This window comes from Capra hircus, chromosome 2 (assembly GCF_001704415.2).
Source record: "Capra hircus breed San Clemente chromosome 2, ASM170441v1, whole genome shotgun sequence".
Classification (NCBI taxonomy): domain Eukaryota; kingdom Metazoa; phylum Chordata; class Mammalia; order Artiodactyla; family Bovidae; genus Capra; species Capra hircus.
In genome coordinates, this window is record NC_030809.1 from 118,301,785 (window position 1) to 118,318,070 (window position 16,286).

The following is a 16,286-nucleotide window of genomic DNA, read 5'->3' on the forward strand; positions in this document are numbered from 1 at the left end:
AATCACAAGCTGAAATCAAGACTGCAGGGAGAAATATCAATAACCTCAGATATGCAGATGATACCACCCTTATGGCAGAAAGTGAAGAGGAACTACAGAGCCTCTTGATGAAAGTGAAAGAGGAGAGTGAAAAACCTGGCTTAAAACTCAACATTCAAAAAACTAAGATCATGGCATCTGGTCACATCACTTCATGACAAATAGATGGGGAAACAATGGAAACAGTGAGAGACTATTTTCTTGGGCTCCAAAATCACTGCAGATGGTGACTGCAGCCATGAAATTAAAAGATGCTTGCTCCTTGGGAGAAAAGCTGTGATAAGCCTAGGCAGTGTATTAAGAAGCAGAGACATTACTTTGCCAACGATGGTCTGCATAGTCAAAACTATGGTTTTTCCAGTGGTATGTATGGATGTGGGAGTTGGACCATAAAGATGGTTGGATGCCAAAGAATTGATGCTTTTGAACTGCGGTGTTGGAGAAGACTTCTTGAGAGTTCCTTGGACTGCAAGGAGATCAAACCAGTCAATTCTAAAGGAAAACAATCCTGAATATTCATTGGAAGGACTGATGCTGAAGCTTAAGCTCCAATACTTTGGCCACTTGATGCAAAGAATTAATTCACTGGAAAAGACCCTGATATTGGGAAAGATTGAAGGCAGGAGGAGAAGGGGACCACAGAGGATGAGATGGTTGGATGGAATCACTGACACAATGGACGTGAGTGTGAGCAACCTCTGGGAGTTGGTGATTGATAAGGAAGCCTGGTATGCTGCAGTCCATGGGGTTACGAAGAGTTGGACATGACTGAGTGACTAAACTGAACTGAACTATTGATAAAAGTGTTGAACACTGCAGAGTTTAGTACAAAGCTAGTTGTCTCCCCAGGGCAAGGCAAACTGTCTTCCAGGTTGATACTGATGAAATACTTAACAGTCTTGGACACAACTATAACCTTACTGAATGCCCATCCAGTTCACATTTCTCCACTTAAGAGAGTTATTGTGAATGTGCTAATTAAATGACTTCCTGAAATCACAATAAATTTTGTCTATGGCACAAACCTAGAATTTTCTATTAAATAATCATCTCAGAAAGCAAAATAAGGAGAGTTTTAACACAAGTTTTTCTGCATAAGTGATGTTAGCTTTTGGCACTTCTGTCTTTATTTTCAAATGGAAACAAGCTTTCAGTTTTAAAGTTATTATGCAATTTTATAAAAATCGATTTTAGAACTCAATAAGCTATTTTTCTTGGGTCTACTAGTTTTCCTTTATAAAAATGATTTTCAAACATTCACAGATACCAGCTATTTTTAACATTTATCCATCATAAAGCCACGTTTTGCCATTAGTAGAAAAGAAAAGTGAAAGTGTAGTCACTCAGTCACGTCCAACTCTTCGTAATCCCATGGCTCCTAGCCCACCAGGCTTCTCCATCCGTGGGATTCTCCAGGCAAGAATACTGGAGTGGGTTGCCATTCCCTTTTCCAGGGGATCTTCCCAACCCAGGGATTGAACCCGAGTTCCTGGCATTGTGGGCAAATTCTTTACTACCTAAGCCATTAGGGATCCACTGCCATTAGTAGAAAGAGGTAGATAAATCCATGTATCTCAGCACAGACAGGATATATTTGCATTAATCTGATGAGCTCTGGCAAAGTGGCTGAGAAACTCTGATTTACTGCATCAAAACACAGCTCATTCTTAATTTTGTCTTTGTTGATTCCTTTTTTCCTCATCTTCTAAATATATGAATGACTGTGATCTTGTCTTTAAGTTCTCTAATTTTCTCTCTATACTCTTCCCCTCAAAGATCTCACCACACTTTCATATCTAATGAGCAATTAGCTTTTTTGTGTGTGTGTGCCCAAATGGTCTTTTTACTTTTTTATCTATAGCCTCATATATTATCTCTGTCAGGATTTCTGAACTTTCATTTTCACTGATAGACATTATCACTTGACTTTATAATCACTACCATGTGGCAACCCACTCTAGTACTCTTGCCTGGAAAATCCCAAGGATGGAGGAGCCTGGTAGGCTACAGTCCATGGGGTCCCAAAGAGTTGGACACGACTGAGCAACTTCACTTCACTTCACCATGTAGGCAAACAAAATGAGCATCTTGGAAGAGAGAAAATAGGGATATACTATATCCGTTGAACTACATGTATAGCACCAATTGTCCAAGTCCATAGAGTGGGGAGCCATCCCGGAGGGAAATTTAAGTGATCACCACAAGACTTTATCTTCTAAAATATCTCCACAAATAGATAATCTTCTCTTGGGAAAAATCGGATTTAAGGAAGGTAAGTGGGAAGTGGATAAAGAAAGATATTGAACACAGGGCTTGGGCTATGAAAGGCATTTCTGGGAAAGGCCTTTGGAAGGGGATTTGGGCAGTCAGGGGGTAACCTTGGTACCTTTGAGAATTTGGGGAGGACAAATAAGAGAGAACAGAAAGGTGGTGAAGAACACTTTTGCCCTTTCCATTTTTTTGCCAAAGCAAATGCCTCAAGAACATCTTACTCCTCCAACCAGGTGATCAGGATTAGTGGATGAAGGCCCAGGGGCTGTCCTCGCTCACTTTGATAAAAGCACTCCCCTGAATTTTGTGCTACGAAAGTACTTCCATGCTACTCCTTTATTAATCATCCTGTAACAGATGAATGGCAAGCGGGAAAAATTTGGCATGGGAATCTACAGCATCATTACATAATAACATTATATTTGTATGCAGCAGTTTCTTAGAACTCCCTTTCGGCCTTGTGAAAAAAGTTACATGGCTGAAATTCAGGAGACACTACTTTCTGTGATTTCTGGAGGGCAAAATATTTCATCTCTTTTGGCCTCAGTTTCCTCACCTGTAAAATGAGATTTGATCAGATAATTGTAAAATTCCTTCTAGTGGTAGAATTCTGTAACCGTAAATACAAGTCTTGGATAGCTCTGTGATTTTAGGTGAGGCTCTTCTACTCTGTGCCTCTGCCTAACCTTAGGGGTTTTCAGATATTCCTGTGGATTTAGCTTCAGTGCTCACCTTAGGGAATAAAACACCACCGCTGATCTGTTAGCAGTACAATGGGCACTGCATTTACTGAATGGCCCAATTTCACCAGCTGCATTTTTGTAGTCAGAAAGATGAGAAGCGCTTTACTATCTCCAGGAAAAAAAATCTTGTGATGAATACATTCTTGTAATAGTTTGGTGGAATTGTTCTTTCTGACTCAAATAATGTTTTGGAGAAAAATAACATTGTGTAAGGGTATTAGAATTGAATGCAGTGACTTCCAGATAAGTTTTTTATTTGGTGCTTCTGGTTATCTTCCCACATGGCATTTTAGGAACTCGTTACATTGGACTTATAATGCAAATGATACAGACAATAAGAGGGTAAATATGATTGAACTGTTTAACAGAGAAAATTAACTGCCACCCTTTCACTTTGCCAGTTGTGCCAGAACGCATATGTGAAATGAGGTCAATGAGAGATCTTGACAGTTGTAATCATGGATTTTCACTTTTATCCTAAATAGCTGATGATCTATCATGTCTTTTAATTTATATTAAAATAAAAGTGATTTCTCAATGAAAATTAATCTCAGTGAAAATAAAAGGAATCTGTTCCTTTGATTTTTTTCCAAGAAAAGCAAGAAAATGCATTTTTACCAAGTATAAATGAGTGTGTTTCAGGAGCAACAGCTTTTGTTTCTAATTTTAGCAGATATATGTTGTTGACAATGTAAATCTAAAAAAAAAATCATACGATGTTGAATTTAGTATCTCTTGCAACTTAGTTAAGAAAATGTGATGCGTCTAATGTTATTCTTTATTATTTCGACTAGTTGGTCTCAATCAAAGTTGATTTTGCTCCCGCAGGGACTTTGATAATTTCTATAGACAATTTTTGGTTGTCACAAATGGTTGGAGAGTGAGTACTGCTGGCATCTAGTCCACAGAGGCCGGGGATGCTCTTAAATACCCTACAATGCACTCAGACAGCTTCCATAACAAAGAATTCTTAGGGTCAAAATGTCAATCGTATTGAGGTTGAGAAAACCTGATTTAGACAATCAGAGTAACCAAAGATCATCTGATACAAGACTGAAGTCCAGCTAAGGTTTGGCAGCTGTCCTTTGCCTCAGAGAGGAGTCAGGGTTTAAATGCTACAAGGCCATCCCACCAAAAAAAGTCAGTTTACTTAATATGGTACTTGCTGCCTGGTGGTTGTATAATTGCATGAGACCTTGACATAGATTTAACCTGCATAAAAGGGCCTATAAGGAAGTTCTAAATACCATATTTAGTTTAAGAAAAGATGTCTTTCTCCATGAGATGACGGCAATAAGTAGGGAGATTTTTTAAACTCTTGTGCTGCAAAAGGTATATTTTATTTTATTTGGGAGCAGTTGAGAATAATGTTGACTCTGCTGTCCCTTCAGTTCCTTGGGAAAGAGACAAACACTGGGAGAAAACTTGGCAATGCATAAAATCAAGAGCTAATTATAGTCCAGGAGCTATGAATAGATAGTGAACAACTTATATTGAAACTCCATAATGATGCAATTTAAATAATGCTTTTGAAATGCATTTGCATTTTGTGAGCATTTGCAGTTTTTGCTACGTGCTTAATTTATATGCAATGCATAGACTTTAAAATAATTTAACATTTCTATAAATACTTTAGTGTTTATCTTTCAGTTGCATTCTATGTTTTAGTACATATTCCTAGAAATATCATGTTAGAAGTAGATTCTACAGGAATGAGATACAATCTAATCTCATGTATTAAGGTTTTCCAATGGGTAGTGTAAAACAACAGAATCATAGCTTGGTGGTATGATAAAGAGGGAGAAGTAAAATTTGAAGCTGGGATTGAAAGGTCAACAAGAAAGGCAGTTAAAGATGGGAGAAACAAAAGTTTGGGCAATAGTGTGGTGTTTGACTGACTGTCCCAATGCCACTGTGAAATGCTATGGTTCCAGTATTCAGCGGGAGAGACTGTGAGGTAAAAGCACAGGTGAGAGAAGAAAGACTAAGTAATGAGCAGAAAAGAAGGGAAAGGACATTCACTTGCATCCACACTGGACGTTTCAGAGAGATAATAAGGCTTCAATTCATTTTTTGTTCAATGCACAATGATGCTAAACAAAAGAAGTGAAAGTAGCAAATATCTGAGGATACATGGATTTCTTTACCTTATTGTGTTCATCATTGAATATAGCCTGCTTATTTCTCGCTGGTTCTTTTAGTAGGTCAATGCAGTCATCATGGAAGTCTTCCAAATTCAGATTCAACTTTAAAACATCTCCCTGCTGTACAAAATGAAGAGTAGTGAGAGCCTGGGCCAGTCAAGTTGGCAGTCTTTCAGCAAATGTATCCCACAAGAGGCTAGCATACGCCCAAGAAGTGATTTATACAGTTATTTCAAGGTTTCATTCCCCTTTCTACCTCCTCTGTTGATCAAAACTGGTTGTTCAAAGGTCCAGTAGGAAGAAGGTTCTTGTTATAATAGGGGAATACCAGATACCTTACCTGCCTCCTGAGAAAGCTGTATGCAGGTCAAGAAGCAAGAGTTAGAATTGGACATGGAACAGCAGACTGGTTCCAAATAGGAAAAGGAGTACATCAAGGCTGTATATTGTCACCCTGTTTATTTAACTTATATGCAGAGTACATCATGAGAAACACTGGGCTGGAAGAAGCACAAGCTGGAATCAAGATGGCCAGGAGAAATATCAACAACCTCAGATATGCAGATGATACCACTCTAATGGCAGAAAGTGAAGAGAAACTAAAGAGCCTCTTGATGAAAGTGAAAGGGGAGAATGAAAAACCTGGCTTAAAACTCAACATTCAGAAAACTAAGATCATGGCATCCTGTCCCATCACTTCATGGCAAACAGATGGGGAACCAATGGAAACAGTGACAGACATTATTTTCTTGGACTCCAGAATCACTGTGGACAATGAGTGCAGCCATGAAATTAAAAGACACTTGCTCCTTGGAAGAAAAGCTATGACCAACCTAGACAGTGTATTAAAAAGCAGAGACATCATTTTGCTGACAAAGGTCCATTTAGTCAAAGCTATGATTTTTCCAGTAGTCATGTATGGATGTGAGAGTTGGACTATAAAGAAGGCTGAGCACCAAAAAATTGATGCATTTGAACGGTGGTGCTGGAGAAGATTCCAGAGAGTCCCTTGAACTGCAAGATCAAACTACTAAATCTTTAAAAGAAATCAACCCTGAATATTCACTGGAAGGACTGATGCTGAAGCTGAAGCACCAATATTTTGGCCACCTGATGTGAAGAGCCAATTCACTGGAAAAGATCCTGATTCTGGGAGAGATTGAGGGCAAGATGAGAAGCAGGTGGCAGAGAATGAAATGGTTGGGTGGCATCACTGACTCAATGGACATGAGTTTGAGCAAACTCCAGGAGATAGTGAAGGACAGGGAATCCTGGTGTGCTGTAGTTAACAGTGTTAAAAAGAGAGGGATGTGACTTAGCTACTGAACAAAAATATGGCAACAGAAGATACTCTACACTACCTGGAACATGGGCATTAGGCCTTAAAGAAACAGGCATACTTCTCTCTCTTTTTTTTTTTTTTAATTTTTTTTTAAATTTTTTAAATTTTAAAATCTTTAATTCTTACATGTGTTCCCAAACATGAACCCCCCTCCCACCTCCCTCCCCACAACATCTCTCTGGGTCATCCCCATGCACCAGCCCCAAGCAAGCTGCACCCTACGTCAGACATGGACTGGCGATTCAATTCTTACATGATAGTATACATGTTAGAATTCCCATTCTCCCAAATCATCCCACCCTCTCCCTCTCCCTCTGAGTCCAAAAGTCCGGTATACACATCTGTGTCTTTTTTCCTGTCTTGCATACAGGGTCGTCATTGCCATCTTCCTAAATTCCATATATATGTGTTAGTATATTGTATTGGTGTTTTTCTTTCTGGCTTACTTTACTCTGTATAATTGGCTCCAGTTTCATCCATCTCATCAGAACTGATTCAAATGAATTCTTTTTAACGGCTGAGTAATACTCCATTGTGTATATGTACCACAGCTTTCTTATCCATTCATCTGCTGATGGACATCTAGGTTGTTTCCATGTCCTGGCTATTATAAACAGTGCTGCGATGAACATTGGGGTACATGTGTCTCTTTCAATTCTGGAGAAACAGGCATACTTCTCAAAGTGTACATGTTACATCAACTCAAAGCATTTGGGCAGACATTTACTGGGGAGATTCAGCTCTTACTTCTAACTCTAAAACTTACACTGGTTTACGTTATTTGATAAATTACTCTGCTTTGGTATATACTCTATACCTAATTCCAAAGTGGGATGCAAATTAGTACAACCACTATGGAGAACAGTATGGAGGGTTCTTAAAAAACTAAAAGTAGAAATATCAATTGATCCAGCAATCCCACTCCTGGGCACATAACCAAAGAAAACCATAATTCAAAAAGATACATGCACTCCAACATTCATTACAGAACTATTTACAATAGCCAAGACAAGGAAGCAACCTAAATGACCCCTGACAAATGAATGAATAAATAAGACGTGGTACATATATGCAAAATCATGCCATTTGCAGCAACATGGATGGACCTACAGATTATCATAGTAAGTGAAGTAAACCAGACAGAGAAAGACAAATATCATATGATATCATTTATATGTGGAATATGAAAAAAAATTATATAAATGAACTTATTTACACAACAGAAAGAGGTTTACAAACATGCAAAGCAAACTTATGGTTAATTACTATACATAAAATCAATAAGTAACACAGACCTGTTATATGTCACAGGGAACTATACTCAATAGTTTGTACCAACCTATAAGGAAAAAGAATCTCAAAAGGAATACATATGTGTGTGCGTGTATATCTGAATCACTGTGCCACCTGAAAATAACATGATATTGTAAAACAACTGTACTTTAACAAAAAATGCAATAAAGTGACAGTTGTGGAAGGAATACTAGATTTTGAATTCTTCCCAAAGTCCTACTCCAGAGCCACCACTACTGAGTGTGAGTCCTCAGATAAAGCATTTTTACCCTCTCTGATTTTTTAAACAAAGAAAACAACATCTACCTTATTACCATCACAAGGTTATTTGGAAAACACTGAAGTAATATTTATGAAAATCCTCTGTAAATATCAAAATTCTACACAAAGATAAAGGATTATTATCACTATTTTAACCTTGACAGGGATTTCCAGGCCTGCTTTTCTCATGAACTCCTGCAAAAGAGAGCCATAGAGTCAACCTATGTCTGATGCAGGATACAACATGCCTGGGGCTGGTGCACAGGGATGACCCAGAGAGATGTTATGGGGAGGGAGGTGGGAGGGGGGTTCATGTTGGGAACGCATGTACACCTGTGGTGGATTCACGTCAATGTATGGCAAAACCAATACAGTATTGTAAAGTAAAATAAAGTAAAAATAAATATTAAAAAAAACCCCTCAGACATTTATGTTCTCATAGAAACATCTGTAAAGTGTTAGCATCCTTTGGCAGGATTTTGTTCAAGCTGTAACTTCTAAGGGCAATGCTGATGCCTGTTTCTCTTGCCATAGAGGCCCTTCCTCATTTCTATATCCACCCAAATCAAACTTTTCTGAGCTACTGAATGATTTTTTTCTTTTTCTGTACCAATCCTTTGGGTGTTTACTATAAATGCCAAAACCTTTATGGAAAACCTGTTTTAGGAAAAGCATATTGTTAAATGTTGTGTGGGATGCTGAACTGAACGGGGTTTCCTCATCATAGTCTAGGAGAGTGGCTGGATGAGCAAGGTAGATATATGCCATGATTACGGTAGGAAGGGGCACTGGTGCTACAGCAGATCAGAGAGGGAGTGACGCAGCTAAGGGAGGACTTATGCAGGAGGTGATATTTGGGTTTGGCCTTGAGAGAACAATTTAGATAAGAGAGATGGAAGGTCATGTACGTGAACTACAGTACTCCGCCTTTATGTGTAGAAGATACATTCCAAGACCCATAGTGGATGCCTGAAACTGCAGAAAATACTACGTATATGTTACTACATTTTTTTCCAGTACATATATATCCATGATAGAGTTTAATTTATAAATTAGGTAGCTGCTGTTGCTAAGTCACTTCAGTCATGTCCGACTCTGTGCGACCCCATAGACAGCAGCCCACCAGGCTCCTCCATCCCTGGGACTCTCCAGACAAGAACACTGGAGTGAGGTGCCATTGCCTTCTCTGAAATTAGGTAGGGTAAGTGATTAATAACAGTGATCATAAAACATAACAAGTATAGCAATATATTGTAATAAAAGTTATGTGAATATGGCCTCTCATAATTCAAAACATAAAAAATATTTACTTTTAGAGTTTTTCATTTAATATTTTCTGATTGAGGTTAACTTCAGGTACCCCAAACTGAGGAAAGCAAAACTGTGGATATGAGGGACGACTGTAAAATTTAGAAGCAGACTTGGGAGTGTGGGGTAGGAGACCGCTGAGGTAGGAACCAATAATGCCTGGAGAAGCACAATGGTTTGGAAAGACAATCAGTTCCAGAACACTGGAAAACCTTGAGTCTGAACTTCATTTCGTAAGCAAAGAAGAGTTTGTAGGGAGGTGTTTTGAATTTAAAAATGGCACTAGCAGTATTATCTAGCAGGAGTCAGTAAGTAGGGGGCTCCTGACTAGCAAAAGATAATCCAGTGGAAGGTTGGGAATGAGAAAGAGAGGGTACAACTCTGACTCCAGGGGGTGTGGGAGGAAGGGGGAAAGTGGAAGGAGGCCGAGAGTGGAAACAGCTTTCAGGAAGAATAGCATGAAGATGAAGAGCTGGAAAGGGGTATCTCTTTAAGAGAGCATATGTTTTAAGTGGAGCTCACTTGGAGATGTACAATATAAATGGGAAAAATGCCATAGACAGCAGCAAAGAGTGAAAAAGAGCAATTATTTTTTGGGCTGTGTTTCAAAAGTCAGAAGAGACACATCCTCAGGGGTTGGAGTAAAGGTGAGGAGGAAATGAAAAATTTTGAAAAAGATAGTATAAAATGTAAGGTGCATTCATACATTACTGATGGCATTATAATTGCAAAACATTTATGGAAAGCAAAGAATTTTTGTGTAATAATAATACAATAATAAAAAAAAGAAAAAAGTTTCATGTACAAAGATGTTCACTATAGTGTTATTTAAAATGGTAAAAATGGAAAAATGTAGATTCTCAACCAAAGAAAAAAACAACAATTTGATTGGATGCCCACTGAATTAAAAGTTTAGCAAACTATTTTGAACAGAATGTTACTCAAATATCTGACATGGCAATTCATACAGAAAAAATACTTGCTGAAAATAAATATAATTCTGCTCCAAACTGCAAGAGCACCATTATGTCTCCATACCAACAGAAATCCCACCGATAATCATAGGTGTCTTCACATTCAGTACTCAGAGCTACCCTGTGATTAGCTTCCTCTATTTCCTGCATTTTATGGATCAGGAAACAGAGACTCAGGGTCATTAAGAAATATACCCTTAATAGATTAAATCCCCATTCATAAATACAATAATTTGGAGAGCTGGTAGTCCTAGGTGGCTGTGTTTTACCCTAGAGTCTGTGCTCTTAATTACCTTACCACTGTTTCAATCCTAAATAACTGGTTCTTTCAGTCAGTTATGAAAAGAGCACTAATGAAATCAGCTTGGAAATGACAAAGACAAAAAAATACATGTGTGTGTATACATACATAGGTATGTATGTATGCATGTATATTCATACATTTCTATATTTTAACTGGATTTTACCTAGACAAATCATAAACATAGTTCCTATTTTTACCATCAATTTTATTATTCCATGAAAGATGCTAATGATTAGTTTAATATTTCCATTAAGCTAAATGTTCAATGACTATAATCCCTGAAGATTAGTTTTATTTTCTCTGGGGCCACAATTTGGAAGAGAATACAATAACTTATGTTCATTATTTATGAATGAAAACATAAGGATACTGACTAAGCAACTTAACAACAATATAGACTTTGATTATAATGGCACACATTTATCCATTAGGATATGATCCATGAAAATGTAAATGAGACACCTTAATTGTGCTTAACTCTCCTTCTCAGCAATATTTTTGTCCACAGTGATGGGAAAGAAACAGAATTAACTATTAAAAACAACCAAGTAATTGTGTTAGAAAGCTGGGAAACAAATGTGCACATTATGTCCCTTGAGGATTTGCATTAGAACGTCTTTGCACCAGAAGACACTCAATCCACACATTTTAATTTATATCTTGTAAACATACATATTCTGGTAAGAAGCAATTACCTTCAGCTTTTCTTCAAGCTCTGTGAGAGAGCTACATAATTCAGTGACAGATTCAAGAACTTCTTTGTGTTTGGCCACTATTTTCTCAGCATATTTCTGCCCTTCTTCAAAACCTGGGGAGAAGAAGGGTTAAAACCATTTTTAGAGGTCAAATCCTTAGCAGAAAAAAAATCCCAGGCTAAATCCCATAAATTAATCTCATCAATTTATCCCAGTGTCTGACACTGGGCCTATAGATAATAAGCACTTACTAAATACTTGTTGAATAGACAAAAGCATCATTGGAAAAACCAAGTATTCTAGAAAAATGGTTACATTTGCTGTACCATGTCCCTCTTATGTAACCTAAATAGTGTTGTTATATTAATATTCATAAAGCTCCACTCTAACCTCTTTTCTCCTTTTCAAAACATTCATCTGTTCTTCACTATCTGGAAAGTACACAGTCAAGGCCCTCTGTGATATAGTTTCGACCTGCCTCTCTCAAAAATATATCTTCCTAATTCCTTCACATACTTAATATCTGACCACACTGAAATAGCAACTTTTCTCTCAAACTCCCCACAACCACTGACTATTCTTTCCTGTATGGGGAAAGAATACCCATACCCCTGTCTCTGTTGGGATAAATCCTACTCACTCTTCAAGGTCTACCTCCAATGTCAAGATCTTTGTGGAAATATTCTTCATCTTTCCCAACTGGACTTTCCTCTCCCTACTGGAGTAATAATACAAGTATCTATTGTGTAGTGAGTGCATCTTATTTGCCTATGGCTAGGCACTTTATATGCATTAGCTAACAAAATCTTCCCCTAGAAGGTTCTATTGCATTGTCCAAATGAAGAATCCCAGGCTCAAAAGAGCCTCTTCAGGTAACCCAGACAATAATTGAAAGAGCAGAAATTTAATTGGACTACTGGACTCCACAGCTCAGACTGAAATGGTATTATACATTGTTATAGACTGAATTGCTTCTCACCTAAAATTCATACATTGAAAACTCAACCTCCAGGATCTCAGAATGTAACATTATTTGGAGATGAGGTCTTTAAAGGTAGATAAAGTTAAAAAGAGGCCACGAGGGTGGGGTGCCAATTCATTATGACTGGTGTCCTTAAGAGAAGATCAGAGAACCTGGGGTGCTTGTGCACAGAGGGATGCCTACGTGAAGAGGGAGCAAGAAAAGAGAAGCCTTGGTAAAAACCAACTCATTGAGCCCCTTGATCTTAGACTTCCAGCCTCTAGAACTTTGAAGAAATCAATTTTTGTGATTTAAGCTACCCAGCATATGACATTTGGTTATGGCAGTTCTGGCAAACACACATTTCAGGCCTTTCTCACTGCGTTTACCATACTGTGACTTCTAGGCACAGACTGTGGATTCCTGAATGATGGAAATGGGTTGTATAGGTCTTTATATCAATCACAGCTCCATAATATCACCTAACGGCAGAAAGTGAAGAGGAACTAAAGAACCTCTTGATAAAGGTGAAAGAGGAGAGTGAAAAAGCTGCCTTAAAACTCAACATTCAAAAAACTAAGATCATGGCATCCAGTCCCATCACTTTATGGTAAATTGATGGGGAAAAATGGAAACAGTGGCAAACTTTATTTTCTTGGGCTCCAAAATCACTGCAGACAGTGACTGCAGCCTTGAAATTAAAAGACACTTGCTCCTTGGAAGAAAAGCTGTGGCAAACCTAGACAGCATATCAAAAAGCAGAGACATCACTTTGCTGACAAGGTCTGTATAGTGAAAGCTGTGGTTTTTTCAGCAGTCATGTGCAGATGTGAGAGCTGGACCATAAAGAAGGCTGAGCATCAAAGAATTGAAGCTTTTGAACTGTGGTGCTGGAGAAGACTCTTGAGAGTCCATTTGGACAGAAAGGAGATAAAATCAGTCAATCCTAAAGGAAATCAACCCTGAATATTCATTGGAAGGACTGTTGCTGAAGCTGAAGCTCCAATACTTTGGCCACCTGATGTGAAGAACTAACTCCCTGGAAAAGACCCTGAATGAGGGCAGGAGGAGAAGTGGATGACAGAGGATGAGATGGTTGGATGGCATCACTGACTCAATAGACATGAGTTTGAGGAAACTCCAGGAGACAGTGAACAACAGGGAAGCTTGGTGTGCTGCAGTCCGCAGGGTCGCAAAGAGTCAGACATGGCTTGGTGACAGAACAAAGTACGTAATAGGTACTGAAAAAACTTTTTGAGATAAATTTATTTGTATTAAAATTCTAGGTTCAATAATGATGTAAGATGCTATACTATTCCTTAAGTATCTTACCTGATGCAAATTCTAAAAAATGCATAGCTTCCAAACGGAACAGATGAAAACTCATGCTGTTCATTTATTCATTCAGTGATCATTTAGTCATCAAATAATTGTTAAGCACTTATTAAGCAGTGAATTAAAAGGCAAAATCCCTTTTCTCAAGGAACTTATACTTCAGTAAGGAGAGCCAGGCGACCACATATAACCGTACAATATGTCAGTTGGTGATAAGGCCAAGAATACCACCAAGGCAGAAAATGGGATTTTGCAAGACAGGAGGATAATCGCAATTTTTATGGGATCTTTGTGCTGAACTTCAATAGGCACTTAAACCTAGTGATAAAATATATTTCTCTTACCCTCAAGGAGCTTATGCTCAGTTGAGAAGACAGACAAATGAAAAGGTAATTATGCTACAGTGTAAAAAAATATAATACCTGAAGAAAACATAAACCACTTCACGGGAATGGAGTGCCTCCAAAATTTTTTTAGTACACTTATACAGTAGGAATGAAACATAACGTTAGTTTCCTTTGATTTTTCAATTCATATTTTATTATTTTTATGTATTTACCATTTCCTTTGGAAAATTATTACTAATTCATTCTCATTTAATTTAGTATTAGCTAATGCAATAGATGCTGTTCTAGAAAATTTTTATAGCTATCCACGGAGAGTGAGTGCTTCATGTAACAAGACAGATTATCCACCAGGCAGCAGCTGTGGGCAGCCACATGAAGCACTGTTGCTCCATCTTTGGGGGCTATGTTTGCTCTGCCACTAGGAATTACTCGTGTTAATTACCTTGTAGTTAACAGTGTCAAGGAATTCATGAAATTATTCTTCTTGCACCCTCAAGGACTGTCACCCTCAAAGGAGCATTTTAAATGGGGGCCTTCTTCACATGGAAAGGCTTGTCAGACCAACAGTCATGGAGAAGAGGAAAGCACAATCCGTGAGATGATGATTTGAATTCTCCCATTTATTCCAGAGGGCTTCCCAGGTGGCTCAATGGTAAAGAATCTGCCTACAATGCAGGAGACACCAGAGATATGGGTTTGATCCCTGCATCGGGAAGATCCCCTGGAGGAGGTAATGGCAACCCACTCCAGTATTTTTGCCTGGAGAATCCCATGGGCAGAGGAGCCTGGTAGGCTACAGTTCATAGGGTTGCAAAGAGTCAGACATGACTTAGCACACAAGCATTATTTATTCCACAAATGAGAGGAAGACAGGGGAAGACCCTCCAGCCCTTTCTTACATCCACAAACCTTAATCCTCATAGAAACATGAGGGCTGTAGACCTTAGTCTTAGCTTTCTCCCTACTTCAAGGACTATGGGAGCTGTGTATAGTTTTGAGGACTCACTCTAATCGAAATTAGATTTCATTTTTGTCTACATAAGCTGAGTACTATTCTGGTTTTAATGGGGGAGAAAGGGAAGAGAGAAGGAGGGCCTACAAATGGTCATTAAAAATCCGCATGCTTTCATCTCCTGCAGCCAGGAGTTCTTCCTCTATTCCCTATTATTCACTTTTGCTCTTATCTCGAACCTTTTCCCAGAATAGGCTGGCGTAGTGAGGACCCTGAGGGCTTGCCATGCTCTGCTGTCTGCTAGGTTCACTAGAAATTTGTCCAGTGGTGAATCAATGGGTATCTTAAAAGAGACGTCACCGTATAAGCGCTGAGCGAGGTCACTGATCTCCTGAATCCTTTCTTCTTGCTGAGGCACTGAGGGTGTGATAAACTTTTTGAACTGCTGGTGGAGGATCTCCACTGCTTCCTTGGTCTTGCACTCTGTGGAATACTTTCCAACTCTTACAACTGTGGCACTTGCATCTTCATACCAAAAGTGACACTAAATTAAAATGGGAGAAAGCACAGATTAAAGAGACACCATCCTCCCAAATTTCTTCATTTTGCCCACTGAAGTGATTAATGTGAACTCTTTTTAAGTCCTAAGAAATGAAACATCACAGCATAATCATATACTTTTGCAGTTGGAAATTAGAGTCAGATAAGAAAGTATGGAAATCAATTTGATTTGTCTGCTTTCTTAGATTTGCCTGAAATATAATTCCTAAGAGAAAAGTTTCAGACTTACAAGAACTTACATTCTAAAAAAAGCATATGGCACTAAAAAGAATCCAAATATCAGCTAAAGGTAAGAAAAAGCTCACACACACAAAATCCAGCCTATTTAATTGAAATCATTAACAATATATGGATAAAGTATTGCCCAAATCACACTCCAACAAATAAATTCTTTTAGGAATAAGACTTAGTCTGTAGATGGAGGAAATATCATTTGAAGAATAGCATTTGACCTTTTCTTGATAGAAAATAGTCATATTTTCAAAGCATAGTGGAGAATTGAGACAGTTTCTCACTAAAAATAAATAACTGTGATGGAAGAAATGTGTCTGACCAAGGCCAGAAGCACTTATGCTGAGTGAGAAATAGAAACACATGACTCTGTTAGGAGTTGGCTTTAAATAAGTGCCATAGAAGTACAGCAAACCTATACATCAGATATGGTAGAATGATCATTCCAATCCTCCTAATGTGGTGTTAAATCTAAAAGCTCTATTGCATTAGTGGGAAAGAGAGATGTTTTGTAACTCAGAATTA

At 38.2% G+C, this 16,286-nt stretch overlaps 1 protein-coding gene across 1 annotated transcript in view; it reads right to left on the reverse strand.

The window, feature by feature from the left end:
- Nucleotides 1–16,286, reverse strand: part of CCDC141 (coiled-coil domain containing 141) — a 230,638-nt gene that overhangs the window by 8,930 nt on the left and 205,422 nt on the right. The window contains exons 20-22 of the mRNA XM_005675907.3: nt 15,330–15,513; nt 11,375–11,487; nt 5,201–5,317 (exon numbers count right to left, since the gene is read on the reverse strand). Of these exons, the coding sequence (XP_005675964.2) occupies nt 5,201–5,317; nt 11,375–11,487; nt 15,330–15,513 (414 nt within the window). The remainder of the gene's footprint in view (nt 1–5,200; nt 5,318–11,374; nt 11,488–15,329; nt 15,514–16,286) is intronic.